Source organism: Hyaena hyaena, unplaced genomic scaffold, assembly GCF_003009895.1.
Source record: "Hyaena hyaena isolate Hyena2069 unplaced genomic scaffold, ASM300989v1 scaffold_514, whole genome shotgun sequence".
Lineage (NCBI taxonomy): Eukaryota > Metazoa > Chordata > Mammalia > Carnivora > Hyaenidae > Hyaena > Hyaena hyaena.
Window position 1 is genome coordinate 1,113,069 of NW_024081146.1, and position 18,514 is coordinate 1,131,582.

The 18,514-nt window shown below is 60.6% G+C and overlaps 1 protein-coding gene across 4 annotated transcripts; it reads right to left on the reverse strand.

Annotated features, from left to right (window-relative positions):
* Window positions 1-2,056: 2,056 nt before the first annotated feature.
* Window positions 2,057-16,837, reverse strand: LAT2 (linker for activation of T cells family member 2). Of its 4 annotated transcripts, none has more exons than XM_039255221.1 (13): window positions 16,615-16,835; window positions 12,801-12,923; window positions 12,348-12,387; window positions 10,050-10,093; window positions 9,823-9,883; window positions 9,555-9,592; window positions 9,190-9,228; window positions 9,076-9,106; window positions 8,541-8,596; window positions 7,385-7,447; window positions 6,952-7,047; window positions 6,451-6,559; window positions 2,057-2,895 (listed from the first exon to the last, which is right to left on the reverse strand). In XM_039255221.1, exons 1-12 carry the CDS (start codon window positions 16,757-16,759, stop codon window positions 6,465-6,467), a joined length of 831 nt encoding a protein of 276 aa, XP_039111152.1. In that variant the 5' UTR covers window positions 16,760-16,835; the 3' UTR covers window positions 2,057-2,895; window positions 6,451-6,464. The 4 variants fall into 4 exon arrangements, with proteins under 4 accessions (XP_039111152.1, XP_039111153.1, XP_039111155.1 ...); XM_039255222.1 differs by having other exon boundaries at window positions 6,952-7,023; window positions 16,615-16,832; XM_039255224.1 differs by lacking the exon at window positions 6,952-7,047 and having other exon boundaries at window positions 16,615-16,837.
* Window positions 16,838-18,514: the final 1,677 nt, after the last annotated feature.

Sequence of the window (18,514 nt, forward strand, 5' to 3'; positions counted from 1 at the left end):
TACTATTTCGATAGACATCTCAGAAGAGCCTGGGTCAGGGAGCCCTTCAGCAGGACGGGCAGCAATCACGGGACGGTGTTCCAGGCCGTGCATGCTGCTTAGAACTCCCCAGGGAGTTTTATAATCATTTGGGTGACTGCTCCCTGCCCCCCCGCCCCGTGAGGTAGTTTTTTTCTTCATTTTTAAAAAATTATTTAAAAATCTCAATTGTACATAAAAAGGAGAAAGGACGATACAATGAGCATCCCATCTCCACCACCCATCTTAACCCATGGCCGTTCTGCTGTCCTCTGCGTTGCCACCACCCTCCCCCATTCCGGTTGTTCTGAAGCAAATCCCTGATGTTGTGTTACAGGGGTGGGGGACCCCAGCTCCGGTGACCGGTGGGCTCATGTGAAAGCTTTCATTGAAAACAGTTGTGGGTGGGGGTGCCTGTGTGGCTCGGTCAATTTAAACGTCCGACTTTGGCTCAGGTCATGATCTCACGGTTCCTGAGTTCAACGCGGGCTCTGTGCCGACAGCTCAGAGCCTGGAGCTTACTTCAGATTCTGGGTCTCCCTCTCTTTGCCCTTCCCTCACTCAGTTCTCTCTCAAAGAGAGAGAGAGAGAGAGGCAGAGCGTGAGCAGGGGAGGGGCAGAGAGAAAGGGAGACCCAGAATCCGAAGCAGGCTCCAGGCTCTGAGCTGTCAGCACAGAGCCCGACGTGGGCCTCAAACTCATGAACTGTGAGATCATAACTTGAGCTGAAGTTGGATGTAAATTTCTTTCTTTTTTTTTTTTTTAAAGAAAAAGAAAACTGTGGGGCGCCCGGGTGGCTCAGTCGGTTAAGCATCCAACTTTGGCTCAGGTCATGATCTCATGGTTCGAGCCCTGCATCGGGCTCTGTGCTGACAGCTCAGAGCCCGGAGCCTATTTGATTCTGTGTCTCCCTCTCTCTCTGACCCTCCCCTGCTCATGCTGTCTCTCTCTCTCTCTCTCTCTCTCTCTCTCTCTCTCTCAGAAATTAAAAAAAAAAAAAATTAAAAGATTTTTAAAAGAAAACTGCTGTGTGCCATGCTGGCTCCTGCCCCGTGGGCTCGTGGACAGAGGGTCCCAGAAGCTCGCCTTGTGTCCCTGCTGCCGCAGATAACGCAGATGGCACTGGAACAGCCAGGGAAGCCCATGCGCCTTTCCTTAAATCCTCTCCCAACCCAGGTTTAGCCCCAGCAGCTCTAGAGCCCCCTTCCACTCTGCCATCCCTCCCAGGCAGGCCTGGTCACCTGCCCAGGCCACATTGTTGGGTGGGGACACTAAACCAACACAGGAAGGGCTCCCAGATAACTGGCTCTTGGGGTCAGGGCTTCAATTAGAGTTAAGGTCCTCGAGACAGACTGGGTGGCTCGGTCAGTTAAGCGTCTGACTTCGGCTCAGGTCATGATCTCACGGTTCGTGGGTTCAAGCCCCACGTCGGGCTCTGTGCTGACAGCTCAGAGCCTGGAGCCTGCTTTGGATTCTGTGTCTCCCTCTCTCTCTGCCCCTTCCTCACTTGTACTCTCTCTTCTCTCAAAAATAAACAAACATTTAAAATTTAAAAAAATAATAAGAGTTAAGGTCCTCAACCTGCAAGGTGAGGTTTTATAGAAGCATAGTTTCCTCATCGTGTTTTTCACCTGGAGCGTCTGTGGTCCTGGAGAGGTTTGCAGGGGGGACCCAGGGCCCAGAGGCATCTGTCCCCCACCCGCAGCCTGGAGCCCCACCGCAGCCCTGCCGCTCCCCACTCCATCTGTGCCTGTGGGATCAGGACTCCTCGGTGGGAAGTAACAAGTGGCCAACAATTGTGTCATTTCCCCTCCTTATCTCCCGACCTGTGGCATTAACTTACGGAAAGAGGACTGGGCCCTGGGACCAGGTTCCTGTCCCCAGCACGCCTCCCCCCCCCCCCCCCCCCCCCCCCCCCCCCCCCCCCCCCGCCCCGCCTTCAGCCTTGGGGAAGGTCCCTTTCCATTAAGCAAGAGGCTTGACTTTCACGCCCTTAGAAGGTTTTGCATGAAGCAGAGAGAGCAGACATGAGAATTGCTACTTTTAAATGAAAATGCTCTATTGAGATGTTTCAGTTGAAGGAAGCATCTTGTTTCTCTGGCTGTGGCTTTTCTGACTCAGAAGGTCCCTTTGGGCCCCTGCCATTCCCAGGAGACGGCTGTGTTTCTGCTCAGTGAGCTCAGCCGAGGCCGGTCCCGGAGCAGGGAGGACTTCCGGGCAACCGAGGGACACCCCTCGGCCGCTGCGCGCCGCCCCTTCTCCACAGTCATGATGCACTTTGTCCACGGCAGACGTTCCCACTGGCGGGCACGAAGTTGCCTGTAGCCTCATGTCTTCCTGGTGGACTGAGGCCCAGAGAAAGGGGTGCTGGGGCTCACCCTAACTCTGCTGACATTACGTGTAATGCTTCTAGGGGGCGGGATAGACCCGAATCTCTACCCAGAGATGTAGATTATTAAATATGGCTCCGCCTATATAAATTAACTGTACAAGCTTCTGGACCATGAGAAAGATCCCAGCACCCGACATCAGTCAGTAATTTGGGACCTGAATCCAAAGCAGAAAAGCACAGGGGTACCAGCGAGGCACGGTGTTTTAGACGTGGGGATGCAACTTGCCCTGAATCTTGGATGTCCGATGGCAGCAGGAGCTCTGGGCTCCTGCAGAAGCTGGGTGGGCAGGGGTGCGGGGAGGGGGTGGTAATTACACCTGTAACTGTCCTTTCCCCACTGTCCCCCGTGACCCGGCCGATGGTCCTCAGACATCAGCGATTCTCCTGGGAGTAACCTTGGGGAGTCCAGCGGTTGGGCAAGTCAAGAGAAGTGACCTCTGGGGACACAGTAAAGAGTCCTCTGAGCTTGGTGGCTCCCTCGGCTCCTTGAACGAAGATGAAAAGGTTTGTTAAAAGGAAAAGGGTTGCCTCGACAGCACTCTGTTCCCTGCGCACCAGGATGGCTGGGTCAGGGTCAGGGTCAGGGTCAGGAGGTGTGGCGATGGTCAGTGGCCAGCCACCTTCCTACAGCGAGGCTGAGAAGTGGGCCTGCCCATCAAGCTGCCTTCCTTCCCTTTGAAATCCTGCCTGTGCTCATTGACCCCGGCTGGGCTGGGGCTAATCTGTACCAGGGATGCCCTCTGCCGCGACCCACGCTCACCTTCAAGGCCGCGTCCTCTCCCGTCCCACCCAGAACGACCTGCCAGGGGCGCCTGCTCTAACTCAGCCCTGCTTCTGCCTTGCCTGGCAGCCCTTCTACTTATTCAAATCCAGAGATCGCGTCACTCCAGCCTCCATCAGGCCACTGTGGCCGCTGGCCGCGGAGTGTGGCCCCCTGTGTGGACAGGAGGCAGGACACAAAGGCCCTGATCGGCCGTAGCCAGACCCCAAGCTTGAGTCTGCTCTGTCATTTCTGCCACCCTATGTCCCACGGTCATTTCTTTCAGCTCAGAAACCTGCACAGCCACTCTGGCTCCTGCCCCATGTCTCTGCTTCTCGGCTCCCACCTCTCAAGTGGAACTTCTAGAACATTCTCCACTCCCTATCTTGAGACTCCCGTGTTCTGAATTCAAGAACCGCACCTAATCTCCCACCACCAGTGCCCATCAGTGCTTGGTGAGTCTCCGCTTGTCTTGTGCCTTCTCACACCCTCCCGAAGTGCTTTCTGGGGCCCAGGACACTGGCCTCCGCTGCTCCCATCTCCCAGCCTGGGGCCAGGGGGCAGAGCTCAGGGCCGGCTCCCCTCTCAGCCTCGCTATCCCTGGTGACAGTTGTGCTGTCAATGACGATACCCCACATCTGTCTCCAGCCTGGCCTCTCCCTGACCCAGGCTCAGCTCTGTACCTGCCCACACTGCCCGCATGGGCACCTCCAGCCTAACAGGACTGGAAATAAGCCGGTCTTGCCCACAAGACTTGCTCTGCCTGCAGCCTCCCCACACCTCAGCTGAGAACAGTGACAGCCTCTTGTTGCTCAGGGGAACACCTGCCGCCCCCCGCTCCTCTTTACCCGGCGCCCCCACACCCAATGCATCAATGAGTCATGTCGGCTCCGCCTTCAAAACCTGCTCTCGTTTTAGATGTAACAAATACAGAACATTCCATTCAAAACCAACAGAATACACATCCTTTTCGAGTGCATGTGGGACATCCTTCAGCACAAACCACATGCTAGGCCACCTGAGATCATACCGCGTGCCTTTCCAGCCACAACGGTGTGAGGCCGGAAACCAAGCACAGGAAAAACCAGGGAAAACAAGCATGTGGAAGCAACATAGGATGCTAACCAGTGGGGTCAACAAAGCCATCCAAGAGATTTTGCAAATTCATGAAGACTGGGGCACCAGGGTGGCTCCATCAGTTGAGCATCTAACTCTTGATTTTGACTCAGGTCACCATCTCACGGTCGTGAGTTCGAGCCCCAAGTCAGGCTCTGCACTAACCTGATTTGGATTCTTTCTCTCTCCCTCTCTGTCCCTCCCCTGCTCACACTCTCTCAAAATAAATTAAAAAGATAAAAATAAAAATGCATGGAGACAGGGGCGCCTAGCTGACTCGGAAGAGCGAGCGACTCTGGATCTTGGGATCCTGAGTTGGAACCCCACGTTGGGTGCAGAGCTTAGTTAAAAATGAATAAACTTGGGGCGCCTGGGTGGCTCAGTCGGTTGAGCGACCGACTTCTGCTCAGGTCATGATCTTGCAGTTCTTAGGTTCGAGCCCCACGTGGGGGCTCTGTGCTGACAGCTCAGAGCCTGGAGCCTGTTTCGGATTCTGTGTCTCCCTCTCACTCTGCCCCTCCCCTGCTTGTACTCTCTCTCAAAAATAAATAAGCATATAAGTTTTTTTTTTAAAAATTAATAAACTTAAAAAAATCTAAAACAAAACCAAACCCTATTCATGTTTGCCTTCACCCTGGGCCAGGACGTCACCTTTTGCCTGGATTCTCCCTGGCTTCCGAGCACCCACACACACACCTCACTGCCACCTGAATTCCATTCGCTCCTCAGCATCCAGGGATCCTGTTCATCCCCCAGGCCACACCATCTTCCATCTCAGAGAACCAGGTGCCGGCCTCGCTCTGTGCCTCCCACTGTGGTCAGACCCTCTGGGGCGCTGCTGCCCCCCTGCAAATCTTTCCGCCAGGCCAGTGGGGCGAGGAAGGAGCCCACGGCCGCCTTGCCCCTCCCCTCCCCAGTCGCAGGACCACAGGGCTTATCAGCCCCTAACATGCCACCTCCTATCCTCTCGGCCTGCAACCATCTGTGAAATCTCTCCCACTAGTGTAAGTCCTGAACGGTCAGGGATTTGGGTGGACTTTTATTCCCTAAAGGTTTTATTTTTAAGTAGGGGCGCCTGGGTGGCTCAGTCAGTTAAGCGTCCAACTCTTGATCTCGGCTCAGGTCATGATCTCACACTTTCTGAGTTTCAGCCCCATGTCAGGCTCAGCACTGACAGTGTGGAACCCGCTTGGGATTCTCTCTCTCTCTCTCTCTCTCTGCCTCTCCTCTGCTCATGCCCTCTCTCTGAAGAATAAAGAAATTAATTTTTTAAAACTTTTAAAAATTTATTTTTAAGTAATCTCTACACCCCACATAGGGCTCGAACTCACAACCCCGAGATCAAGAGTTGCACACTCCACCAATTGAGCCAACCGTGTACCCATGAGTGGATTTTGTTTATGACTATCCCCCAGCAGTTAAGGCTGACTTGTCCGCGGCAGGTGCCAGAAGATACGGTTGGGGGAGGGGCAGTGAGTGAGCGGTGGGCTCAGCTCGTGGGCTCAGCTTCTACGGCCCAGCCTGTTGTGGGTGCTCTAACAGCCCAGGAGCCCCCCGCTGACAGCCACCAGCCCCTGGGTGAAGACTGAGGGCACTCTGGGGTCTGTCCTGCCTCCCACGCAGTGGCAGGGCCACTCCAAGTGGGACCCGGGGCAGTGACCGAGCTCTCTGTGCCTTCGGGGCACCACGAGAGGGCGTGCATGAGCATTCGGCCCCACGTGGGCTGACGAAGCGGGCTCTCTGCACGGTCCAGCCACGACTGTCATGGGCACTGTCATCTGTCTCCAGGTCCCACCCCTGTCCCTCTGTCCTTCACACGCTGCGTTCCATTTGCACCGTTTTGCCAGTGAGGAAGTAGTCCCAAAAGGTTAAGTCACTCGCTCAGGGTTTCAGAGACCCATCGTCAGTCCACCCCTTCACCCCACAACTCTCCAGCCTCCTGGGCCTGACCCCCCACAATGGCCTGAGATCCTTGTGCCTGACGTGGGAGCCGGGCGCGGGGTGGGCACGGGCTGCTCAGAGGCCCGGCACTCAGAGCACTGTCCCAATGCGCGACAGAGCCCCCCACTTCAGTGCCCATGGGTGCCGCCCCTCGACCCCATCCGGGACCCCCATGTGGCTCCCCCAGGCCTGTGAGGCATCGGGGAGAAGGGGCCACACCTACCTTCCAGGTCCTCACTAGGCTTCTGTGGCCGCCACGCTCTCATTCACGTAATCAGGCTCCTCGTCTGGGCTTCCTGCCAGCGACAGGGGCGCGTCCCTCTGGCCTTGCTCTGCGGACCAGCGGGCAGAGGGCTGGCGGTGGTCAGATGGCTCCCGCGGCTATCCCCCCACCCCCCAGCCAGAGGCTTGGGCCCAGACCCCCGGCAGCTGCAAAACAGCCTCCGGGAAACGCCACATTGAACAGTGGGTGTCGGTCTCACATCGGGGGTTGGGGGGCGGCTGACAGGGTTCAAGGCAACTGCGGCCACCGATGGGCCAGAGGCTTCCCCGTGCAGTCAGCGACGGGGCCCTCCCCGCCTGGCCCTCCCGGGTCAGACCCCCAACTCTCCCTCCCTCTCCCCGACCCCCACCCCGCACCGTCCCCCCGACCCTCCCAGGCCAGGCCCCCCGCCCCAGGCCTGCTGAAGCCGACCCTTGGGGCCCCCGCCCTCCGGCCACGTACCCAGCACCCTCCTGGACTCCCGCCACTGCCAGATGGATGCTGAGTTCTGATAGTCCTCGGAGCCTTCGTCCCCTGCAGGGAGACACCGAGACAGGGCTGGCCCGGTGGGGCAGCCACCGCGGCCAGTAGGCAGGGCAGCAAGCTGCCCTGGCTCCTCGGGGGAGGCATCCCGGGCCCTGTGCGGGGCAGTCCCTCAGGGAAGGAAGGGGTCCTCTCCCTCCATCTCGCTAAGGCGGGACCCCCACGCTCTCCTCCAGGCCTCGAGCAACACTTTATCCAAACACAGGGGAGCTGACAGTGAACCTTCCGGCTTCGAGGCAGCGGGTGCCTTGGAGCAAGGGGCCTCGGCTCTCTGCTGAGGGGGTGAGCCTCCCTGCCCGGCTCCGGGGACCCACGGGCCTCCCTGCCCAGCAATGGGGACCCGCAATCTCACCTGACTCGGTGTCCTTCTGCTTGCAGATGAGCACGTTCTCATACGAATTGGTGTCATCATCGTCTGTGGGTGGGGGGCGGGGGGGGGTTGTGCGAGGGGACAGGGCTCTGGTTGCTGGTGGCCCTACTCCGCCAGCCTGGCTCTTCCTCCCTCCCTCCCTCCCTCCATCCTGCCTTCCCTCCCTAGGTAGGGACCTGTCCTGCCAAACCCTCAGCCCTCTGGGCGCCTCTGGGGCCTCTGAACATTCTGGACCAGCGTCTTAACTGACACTGGGCTGCCTTCAGCATCTGCCAACCTGGGCTCCTTCATTGTCTTCCGAGGTCACCCCCAAAAGCACTGGGGAGGGGAGAGTAGGGCCCAGGCTGCAATCAGGCAGTTGGCTAGTTGGCAGGGGGAGGCCACGGAGGGGCAGGGTCCAGGCCTAGGCTGGTCCTGAAGCAGTACCTCGGGGCGGGGCAGGGCAACCTCAGCCTATCGGAGCCTGGCTCAGGGCCCCAGTCAAGGGGGAGCTGAACTCTAACTGCTGCCTCACCCCTGCATCCATCTGTGTCAAAGGGGCTCCAAGAGAGGAGGGCCCCTCCCTTACTCAGAATGGGGGGCATAGGGGGGTGAAGACCCTCCTTTCTGCCCACCACGCGCCCCACCCCCCAGCCTAGCACGGCGAGGCAAGAGCCAGGCTCAAGCCCCAGACCTGGGCACCTGTCAGCAGGCACTGCCCACCCTCAGGCCTCAGTTTCTTCTCCTGCAAACCCAAGGTGGTAAGGGCCCAAGAATCGGGCATCCTCAGAGGCTGCAGGGCTCAGGACGCCCCCCCCCCACCCAGGGCTTTCCTCTGGGGTCCCATGTGTGGCCATCAGTTGCTGCCCGGTCCTGAGGGGGCCTGCATGACGGGGCTCAGTTGCCCCCGCTACCCCTGCCCCCAGCGACCCCCTCTGGTTCCCTCAGCTCCGTGGCCTGCCACCCTCTCCCCTCTCTGCCTCCCACACATCCCTTCCCTACTCCACTCCTGGGCTCTCGCCCCCCAAGCTCCCCACTCTGCCACCTGGCCGGACCCAGGCCCAGCCTCCGCCTCTGCATCCTTCCCACCCTGCCTCTGGCCCCGGGAATGTGGCTTCCAAGGTGTTCCCCCTCCCCCTTTCCCCCTCTTCCGCCTCACCTTCCGAGGGCTTCTGGAACTGGCCCCAGTTGTAATAGTCCGAAGTGAGGGGGTCTCTGGCAAGGAAACACAGACCCGGGCCGGTTGCTGGGTAGGCCAGTGGTTGGGGCAGGGGCGTCGTGGGGGACAGAGAGGCCAGGGCTGCTCCAGTGTACTGTCCCCACAGGGGCTCCTCCCTGGTCCCTCCGGCCCTGGGCCACCCAGCCTGGCTCCAGCCATCTCGACTTGTCCGTCTTCCCTGGGCCGCAGTTTGCCCATCTGTGAGAGGAAGAGGCGGCCCTGCGGGCACTCCCTCTCCGGGGTTTGCGGACTTGTCTCTAAGTGATGCGGGTTGAGTCCCCCAGACTAACCCTCCCTAGAGCAGGGCCCTGTCCCCATCCCCACAAGGCCGTGGCCACCTGAGGGGCAGTGGTGCTGTGAGAGCCTGCCTGGGCCAGTGCTTTCCCGGGCAGGAAGCCTTCCTTAAGGGGGGAGCTCAAAGCAGGGGTGGGTGGGGGCGGGGATGAGGGCCCAGAGCCCGCAGAAGACCACTCACATGTAGGCCCCATGGGATTCCCGTCTGCTGCCTGCAGGAGGAGGTGACAGTTAGGCCTGGGCCCCGGGGGCTGTGGGCCCCACCGCAGCCCCCGCCTCCCAGGATCCCACCCACCTTTGCTGAAGTCCTCCAGGTACCTAGAGGACGCGGAATCTGGAAGAAAGGCCAGGCCGGGCTCATGGCTTCCTCCCGCCCCCAAGGACGTGTTCCAGATCTAGGTGTTTCCTACCTTCGTAGCTTTGCACCTGCTCTCCGTCCCCTCCCCCCAGGCCTCCCGGCCCAGCACCTGGGGGGGGGGCCCTCACCACTTGCGTCTCAGTCCCCCTCCCCCATCTCAGCCCCCCTCCCCCACCCCATGTCTCAGTCCCCCTCCCCCCACCCCATGTCTCAGTCCCCCTCCCCCCCACTCAGTCCCCCTCTCCCCCAAGTCTCAGCCCCCTCTTCACCCCTGCCCCCACCCGTGTCTAAGAGCCACTCACCCTCGACGCTGGGGGAGAACCGCAGAAGCTTGTCCTTCCTGCAGGAAAGGGGGAAGGGAGGGGCTGAGGAGGACTTGGGGTTTGTGAACCACAGGCCCATGGCCCCTCTCGCAGGGCCCTCAGAAGCCGCCTCCGGGGCTCTGAGGTTCGAGGAGGGAGCGAGGTCTTGGCCTGAGCTCAGCCAGGTGGGGACCCCAGGACCCTCCTTCCCGTCGCCTCCTATGGGGATGTGACCCCTCGAGGCCTGGGGAAGGGGGCTTATGCCTACCTTGTCGGCGCCACGTCGGAGGCTGTGTCCAGCAGGGGCCCGGGCCACGGCTGCCTGACCACTGCAAAGGGCAAGGAGGCGTTGGCTGGACCCCCAGACCAGCCGGCCAGCACTGGCCCCTCGCTCCGCCAGGTCAGGCCTGGCCACCACCTCAGCACGATGGGGACAGGTATGGCCCCCCCAACCCCGAGCCCAGTCCCCCCCGGGCCTCCGGTTTGGGGACTCACAGGAATACGTCCGGGCCACCGAAAAGTTCTGTGGGTTCTCTTCCCTGGAAACACACGGAGCTGTGCTGAGCCAGCGCATGGCCTCCCACAGCCCAAGGGACAGAGGGACGGGAAAGACGGACGGACTGGGGCGAGGAACGGAGAGGGGCGGGACAGACCAGGGTGCGAGTGATCCACGACTCCCCGATGCCCGCATTCTCTGGACTGCTCCGCAGCCCTGCCCACCGGCTGTCCGCCCCTCTTGCACAGCCCCGGGCTAGAGCCAGGGGCCTCCCCGGCCTCCCCAGGAAGCCCGGAGACGGGCAGGAGGGTCTGTGGACAGGGCCGGGGAGGCGGCCCTGAGATTCTGAGGCGAGGGTCAGGCGGCTCTTCAGGGATCTCAACCAGCAGTAACTTCAGCCCATTTTGAGATGTTCAAACATTACATTTGCTCCCAAATACCCGGTGAGGTAACTTCGAAGCTAGACAAGCAGGTGCAGGTCCGGCTATCACCCATGTCCCCTTCTCTCTTTGAAATGGATCCCTGATTTTTATGGAGGCCCATCTAAAAGACCGTATTTCCCAGCCTCTCTCGTCCCTAAGTGTGGCCCTGTGATCCAGCCCTAGTCGATGAAATGCAAGCCAAGGTTGGTGGGACTTCCAGGAAAACAGCTTTAAAGGAGGCACTGCCAACAGGGCTGCACCCTTTTTATCCTGCTCCTTCCTTCTTATTACTGCCTGGAACACAGCGATGAGGGCTGGAGCTCCAGCTGCCGTTTTGGGTCATGAAGTTCCCTGGAGAGTGGAAGCCACCACTAAGGATGGGAGGGCAGATTAGCTGAACATTCAGCCTTTTGGGTTCCTCCTCTGGACTGGAATGGGTACCTGGCCCAGCCTTCCAGGAGCTCCTGGACAGCCAAGGGGTCAGGGTGACCTGATTTAGGAGGGATGTCCTAAATCCACAGGACTTCCATATGGCTTCCCACGGGAGCTGGGCCTGGGCAGGAAGGAACCCAACTGAAGTGGGTTCACCTCCTCCCGTCCAGGCCCAGTTTCCCATTTCCCACAGCGACGAAGAAGTTTCACTTCTGACTCTAACTCAGTCAGGGGCCCTGAGTGGGCAGGCACTGAGAGAGGAAGGGAGAGGCAGAGGCGGAGGCAGCCTGCCTCAGGGCAGGGGTGTGGGAGGCACCAGGGGGAGCCCAGGCCCTCCACCCCAACCCCCTGTGGAGCTTGTGGGCTGGAGATGCAGAGGAACAAGTGGTCAAAAAAAGGCTGGAAAAGTCTAGCCCTGGCCCCCGGGGGGGCGGGGGTGGGTGGGAGGGGAGAGCATGGATGGGGAAACTTTGTTTTCAAATTTCATTGCGGTTTTTCAGTTGCAAAAGGAAATGAGAAAGGGTGTGTGTGTTCGGACGGGAGTTCCTTCCCCCTGGCGCGCACACAGGGCCGCATGTGCAAGAAGCACATGCATGAGCAAGAATGTGGGGAGCACGTAGGCGTGAATGGGCACGCCAGCCCGTGCACGTGTGTGCACGCAGGTCTCAGAGCCCCTCAGACCTGTCTGTCACTTTCCCGCTTGGTTAAGGACACCAGTGGCCCCTGCCCTCCTGACCGGGGTTGTCCTTGGGCCACACCCACTGGGCCTGGGGCCAGTGACCCGGTTGCGCACTCCCTCCCCTCCCCACGCCCCTTCCCCCCCCATCCCCCTCCCTGCTTCCAGCTCCTCTGTGGCTCCCCTGGGTCCTCAGGACAAAGGCAGCTCCTCTCGTCTCTCAAGCCATGCCTGTACCTGCCACCTCATCCCCAGAAGACTGTGTCCACCCCAGTCCTCTGTCGGCAACTGGCCGCACTGTTCTGTCTCTGGAATGTCCCCTTTTGCCTTCTTTCTTCAAATCCTCCCCACCTCCCCCGCCAGGCCTCTCGATCCCCTCAGGCCACGCCAACATCCTCCAGGAGCTTGGAGCTCTGTTGGCATTTTGGTTTTTTTTTCCAGGGGAGACTCGCACCTGCACCCGGCTGGTGCTTTGTGCCCAGTCTCTGTTCCCCATGTGGCCCAGCACCAGCACAGCGGGCTCCCTAGGGCTGGGGGCCAGGGGAGGAGCTCTGGGGATGCAGGCTCTCCCTCCTCTCAAGGACCCCAGGGCAGGGCGACAGCCCCTGGGCGCCCCTCCCTCTCTCCCTGGACAGCTCAGGACCCGCTGGAGGAAGTAGACAGGAAGGGATGAGGGAAGTGGGGGTGGACACCCGAGGGGACGCCCATGTGGATGCCCACAGCCAGGGTACTCCAAGTCACTGGGCCGGGGACACCTAAGTACTCACAGGCTCCTCTGCTCGTAGATTTTCTCCGACTTCTTCACAGCTGCAAGAACAAGACCAGATTAGCAGGTGCCCCAATGCCAAGGTGGGCACTGAGCTCCGAGGTCCCCCTCCTGTCTCCCCTGTGCCCTGGGCAGGCCCCAGATGGGACATGGGGGCCAGCCTGCCAGTCACTGTGGGCCACCTGTCACTGACTCGGTGTCTGCTCACGATCTGTTTAGGAGAGCAGAGCGTGGAGATGGACGCTGCTGGCAGCATGGCACACCCCCCACCCTTTTCCCAGAGCATCCCCTGCCCCAGACCCCTTGACCCAGCACAACCAAAGCCCCACAGTGAGCCAGCCTCGTCATCTTCGGGGATGGTTTAGGGTTTCATCCCTGCCTCGTGCAACCTGTCTTTCAGTCCACCCACTGCAGCCAGGTGTGGGTCCGCCCCTGTCCCCCACCGCGCCGTTACCTGGCCGGGAGCAGCGCACGCACAGGCCGGCCACCGTCCCCAGCAGCAGCAGCAGGGCCGCCCCCGGCCACAGCAGCTCGGCGTCCACGTTCATGTCCGCTCCTAGCCACGTGTCCTGCAGGGCTGCAACATGGGTCATCCTGTGACCGCCCCTCCGGGGTCCCGCCCAGCCCCACACCCTCGGGTTTCCAGCCTCCCTGTCCCCCAACAGCCCCACAGCTGAGCCCTGGCCCTGGGAGCACCGGCTCCCCTCCCTGCTCTGGGAACTGGTCAGGCTGGAAGGAGCCCTCCTCCCTCATCTGATCCTGATCCCGCACCTCTGGCCCTGAGGGCCATCACCAACACTTGATAACTGCTGGAAGGTTCTGGGGACCAGACAGCACCATGTGCATGTGCCCAATACACGCCTTGACTTAATCCACACAGCTGCCCTCCCAACATTTACAAATACAGAAACTGAGGCTGGAGGCGCGCCTGGGTTGAGTGTCCGACTTTGGCTCAGGTCATGATCTCATGTTGAGCCAGACTTTGGGATCTGTGCTGACAGCTCGGAGCCTGGAGCCTGTTTTCGATTCTCTGTCTCCCTCTCTCTCTGCCCCTTCCTCACTCCTGCTCTGTCTTTCTCAGAAATGAATAAACATAGAAAGGAAGGAAGGAAGGAAGGAAGGAAGGAAGGAAGGAAGGAAGGAAGGAAGGAAGGAAGGGAAAGAAAGGGAGAAAGAGAAAGAAGAAAAGGAAGGAAGAAAAAGAAGAAGAAAAAAAGGAGGGAAGGCAAGAAAAAAAAGAAAAGAAAGAAAGGAAAGGAAGGAAGAAAGAAAAGATAAAAGAAAAAAACTGAGGCTGGAGATTCCAGCTGCAAAGTAAAAAGACAGGATTCAAACTACAGCCTCGGGGCCCTGACTCTGGCTGTGCTCACACCATGCTGTTGCCTCTTGCAACCCCAGCTTTGCTGGTCAGTGGCCCCCACCCACCCCAGGGCGTTTATCCGCCTCTATCAGGAGTGGGATCTCCTTTCCACAAGCACCGAGGGGGGCCTGGGAGCATAAGGGGTAGAAGGGTGCTCTGGGCAGAGAGGCCTGGCGGCGTGGATCCCGCCTGGGTGGCCCAAGGCCACTGCTTGGTGAGTGGCGGGTCCGCAGAGCCACGCTGGGATTGCCAGTCCCCCGGGAAGCCACAGGCAGCCACACACCAGGGCCGGAAGTGCAGGTCCAGCCCCGCTGGGGGGTCTTGGAGAAGAATCCTTGCGAGTGTAGAGACAGTCTCCCGGCAGTGGCCAGGGACACAGCCGAGGGCGACAGGGGACCCCCGGGGGGCCCTGCCCCAGGGCAGGCACGTGGGGCCCACACCCCTCAGGGCCCACCCAACGCACACCTGTTTTTCCTGCCTGGGCCACCGGGGAGGAGGGCTTCTCCCCACTTTACAGCTGGGGAAGGCGAGGCTGGGGAGGAAGCGGAGCTCCGTACTGCCCAGCTCCTGCCGTGGGCTCCCCGAGGCCTGTGCTGCCCCTGCAGCCTGTGGGCCCCTTCACCTCCCTGAGTCCTTGTGGCAAAAATGACAAGGAACCTCCACGCAGCCCTGAGCCTTTGTCGGGGTCTCACGGAGAAGCCACGTCTCCTTCCCCAAACGCGGAGGGAGTCAGTGGGAACACGAGCGCTGCCAAACCTCATGACGGGATGGCCCCTGTCCCCTCCGGAATGCTGTCTGCATTGAGCTCCGTCCTCCCTCCGGGCCAGCACATCCTCCTCCTTCCCTCCCCCGCTCCCCGGGGCCGCCCCAGGGCACTTCAGGCTGTGCGGCTGGGAGCTCCTGGTGGTGGAGGGAGGACTCCAGCTTGGGCCTCGGAGTCTCCTGGCCTCTATGGGGATCAACCCCAGTGCCTTCCTCAAAGAACTTCTGGCAGATGAGAAACGGCCCGGCTCAGTGGCGGGGCTCCCGGAAGAGAACGTGCTCAGGATCTTATTTCTGGCTGGCTGGTTTCACGGCCCAGCGGCAGTGGAGACCCCAGGGCCTGGCCTGCTGGCCTCTGGGGCCGTCCAGGGGACAGGGATCCTCCATCACGAGACAGCCCTCTTGCTTCTTGGACCCAGTTCTCCTGGGACAAGCAATGGGGGGGCGGCAGGGGTGGGGGACCTGCTCCCGGTCCACCCGCCACGGGGAGGGGGAAGGGAGGGGAGCCCGAGAACACAGTGTCTGCGTCTGCTGACACCAGGCAGCCCCTCTACAACAAGGGAAATAATGACACATCCTTCGGGTTTGTCTGGTGAGGCCCAGCACCGAGAGGGTGCGCGGAGGTGCTAGTGTGGAGCCTGGCGGACACGGCTGGCTGACAACATGACCCGCCATCATCAGGGTCCCCGTGGAATGGGGAGGGGCAGCCCCAGCCTTTTGGGTGCAGGGGTGTAGCAGTGAATAGTGCAGGCTAACCCCACCAGAACCGTCCCGCCCGGTCCCCCAGACTCACAGGCCCGAGCCTCCCTCCACCGCCCCACGCAGGCCACCCCAGCCCCTCGGGTGCCGCAGATACGCCAGGTGTCACGTGGGAGATGCCAGCCCCCTTCATCCAAGGGAGGAGAGGGAGGCCCGGAGAGGCGGGCACTTTGTCCAGTCTCCCCCAGCTAGCCCGTCACAGAGCCAGGGTCCCAGCTCAGGCCCAGGGGACTCAAGGCCTCGCTCCTTTACCCCTTTCTTATAAATCCATTTTTAAGAATCAGATGTTTTTTTCAAAGAGAGGCCAGTGTGAGACGAACGTTAGTGGCGGCCGCCAGACTGAGATCTGCCCTCCGGCTGGGCTTTCCCACCCTGCTGATGAGGGCTGGGGGAGGAGGCTGAGCCCCCAGGAGAGGCAGGCCCAGGGGCCCCAGGAGGGCCCCAAGGGGCAGGCAGCGCCGGGCGGGGTGGGGTGGCGAGGCGGCCCGTGGCCGCAGGCTGCAGGCCAAAATAGCACAAGGGGAAGTGCGCAGTTTTCAGATGAACAAGGTTTGCAACAGCCCTCGGTGGGAAAACCCTCGGGGCTGGGCCCGCCAAGCCCGGGGTCCGAGCCTCAGGAGGTCTCCCAGCCCACCTCCTGCCGGAGATGGGGAAACTGAGGCCTACTGGGGCCGCAGGGCAGGCTAGGGGGGCAGGAGTGGATCGAGAGATTCGGATCTGGGTCCTGGGAAGGCCTTATCCGCTAGGCTGTGCTCTGATGTCTGTTCCCTTTTCCCATGTAATCTCGGCCTTCAGACAAGGCCGACTCGGGGGGCCTCTAACCTAACTGAGGCTTGTGATGCTCAGGCGGCCGGTGTGGGAGTCCAGGTGGCCCTTGTCCGGGGGCAGAGGTGGGGGATGGCGATGGCCAAGGTCAAGACAGAGGGGGATCGTGATAGAGCCGGTGTGCCAGGCTGGGGGCTGGATGGGGGCAGCGGTGGGAGGGCGGCTTCCATCTAGCCTGAGGCAGACCCCGGACACCCTTCCCTGTGGAGTGTCACCCGTCCTCCCAGAGCCCGGTGGCAGGGATGCCACAGTCCCATTTTACAGATGAAGAAACCGGGGCTCGCGGGCCTGGCCCCTCACCGGTCTCTGGAGTGGGCTGTGGAAGGCGAGGCCAGGAAGGTGGCCAGAACAGGCTGCCCCTGGGTGCCACAGGGTTCCCGACAGAGCACTTCTGAGACAGGGGCGCCAGGGCAGGACCAGGGCCCTGTGTCCCGGCTTCTTCCCACCCCAGCCGGTGGTCAACCCTCCCAGCACTCCCGCTGGGCCATCCGCCCCCATGGGGAGTCAGCCTCGAGACCCCTGACCCTGGGCCAGGCTCCGGGTGCTCCTGGGAAAGACTCACCTGAGAGCTGGGGGCTCCTCAGTGCGGCCACCTCATCCTGAGCCCACACACCTGCCCGAGCTGACGCTAACGGCACAGCCACCGGAGGGCAGCAGGCAAGGCAGCGAGCGGGCTTCCTGTCAGCCCCTGAATCACCCTCACACATCCGCTGCTCTGCCGGACAGGCTCTGTTGTCACCAGACAGAGACACAGAGACACCCGCAGAGACAGGGAGAGAGACAGGCGCCAACAGACACCCAGAGAGTGCGCACATACGCGCACACACACGCAAGCACACTAAATACACCCATGTAAACCCAAGTCACAGAGAGGAAGAGACATACACCGAGGGACTAGGAGAAAGAGAAGGAAGTGGGGTGCCCACCCCACAGGCAACCAGAGAGTAGGAAGATATGGAAAGCCACACACTAAAAACCCACATAAACACACACACACACACACACACACACACACACACCCCTCGAGAGGGAGCAGCACACAAAAAAGGCAGGCAGAGAAAGAATGAGAAAGACACACGCATGCGTACAGTGTCCTTTCTCCTCTGGAGATGGGCTGAGCCTGAGCCTGAGATGGACCGACAGACACAGACACACAAGACAGAGACCTGCAGACTCTCAGAGATGGACAGAGGGAGTGAGAGCGAGAGAGAGAGAGACACGCAGGGAGCAAGAGTCGCAGGGAATGAGACAGGCACTCACATGCTCACAGCTATGCATGCTCGCACGGAACATGGGACAGAGGGACGCACAGTAGGTGCGCGCCGGGCAGACTGAACGGCACTTCAGCCAGCCCCCCGCAGGCGTCAGAGGGAGCAGGACAGGGAGGCGAGCTGAAGGACAGAGAGGGAGACGATCCAGGAGCCAGGGCTCACTGTCCCCCACCCCCACCCGGGTTCCCGGGGACCCCTCCCGTGGCTGCTGCTCCTTTGCCTACACCCCATCCACGTCAGGGACTCCGCACTGGCTCCTGGGGGACCCATAAATGTGTGGATCGCTTGGGTGCCCCCTGTTACTGGGCATTAAGCAACTTGGCTAAGGCCATGGAACTCGAAGTGGTACCCCACTCCCAGGAGACCCCAGGGAAACCCACCAGGGTCCCCAGCCTGTTAGTCTATAATGTCAGAGCCCCAGTCTCTGGTCCCAGGGGCCCCTTTTGGCAGGAGACTGGGTTTCTTTTTCGGGGTGGCCAGGGCTCAGGCAGGAGGCCCAGCCACAAAGGCAAGAGCAGGCCGGGGTCTGCCCGCGGCTGCCACCCTGTGGAGGAGATGGGTAGTGCATCGACCAAGCCTTGATGTGGGAGATCCTGGGAGGGGGGTCTCAGAGAGCTTGTCCCCCATCCCGGGGCACGGTGGCGTTGGACAAATGCCAAGTCCGTCTGACTCCCAGAACCGTGCCTGTGGAGGCACTACCATACTCTCTTATTCCCCGCCGGGCAATGCTGCATGTCCCTTTTCTTACACAGGTCAGAAGACTGGAGGCCCATGGAAGGTATGGTGGATTTGAACCCAGACCCCAGTCTCCAGTCTGTTGTCTTCCCAGCACCCACAAGTGCAGGGAGGTAGGCGGTGTGCGCCAGCAGCCCTCTGTGCTGGGCCCACCTGCCTAAGCCCCACTCAGATGACAAGGGACAAGCTGGTGTTGGTATGCATGGATCCTGGACTGTGCACCTGCCCAGGGTCTCTGGCTGGCAGAGGGGGACAGAACCTCATACGTCCAATGGGAAGGAGCTGTCAGCCTACATGCCCGGCTTCTGTCTCAGGCCTTAGCAATAGCAGAAGTGACCTCCAACTGCTGGTAAGGTGTCAAGGTCAATCTGCAGTGGGACCTAGACCTCAGACCCCCTGTGAGCCCATTTTTTCTTTCTTTTCTAAAGTTTATTTATTTTTTGAGAGAGAGAGAGA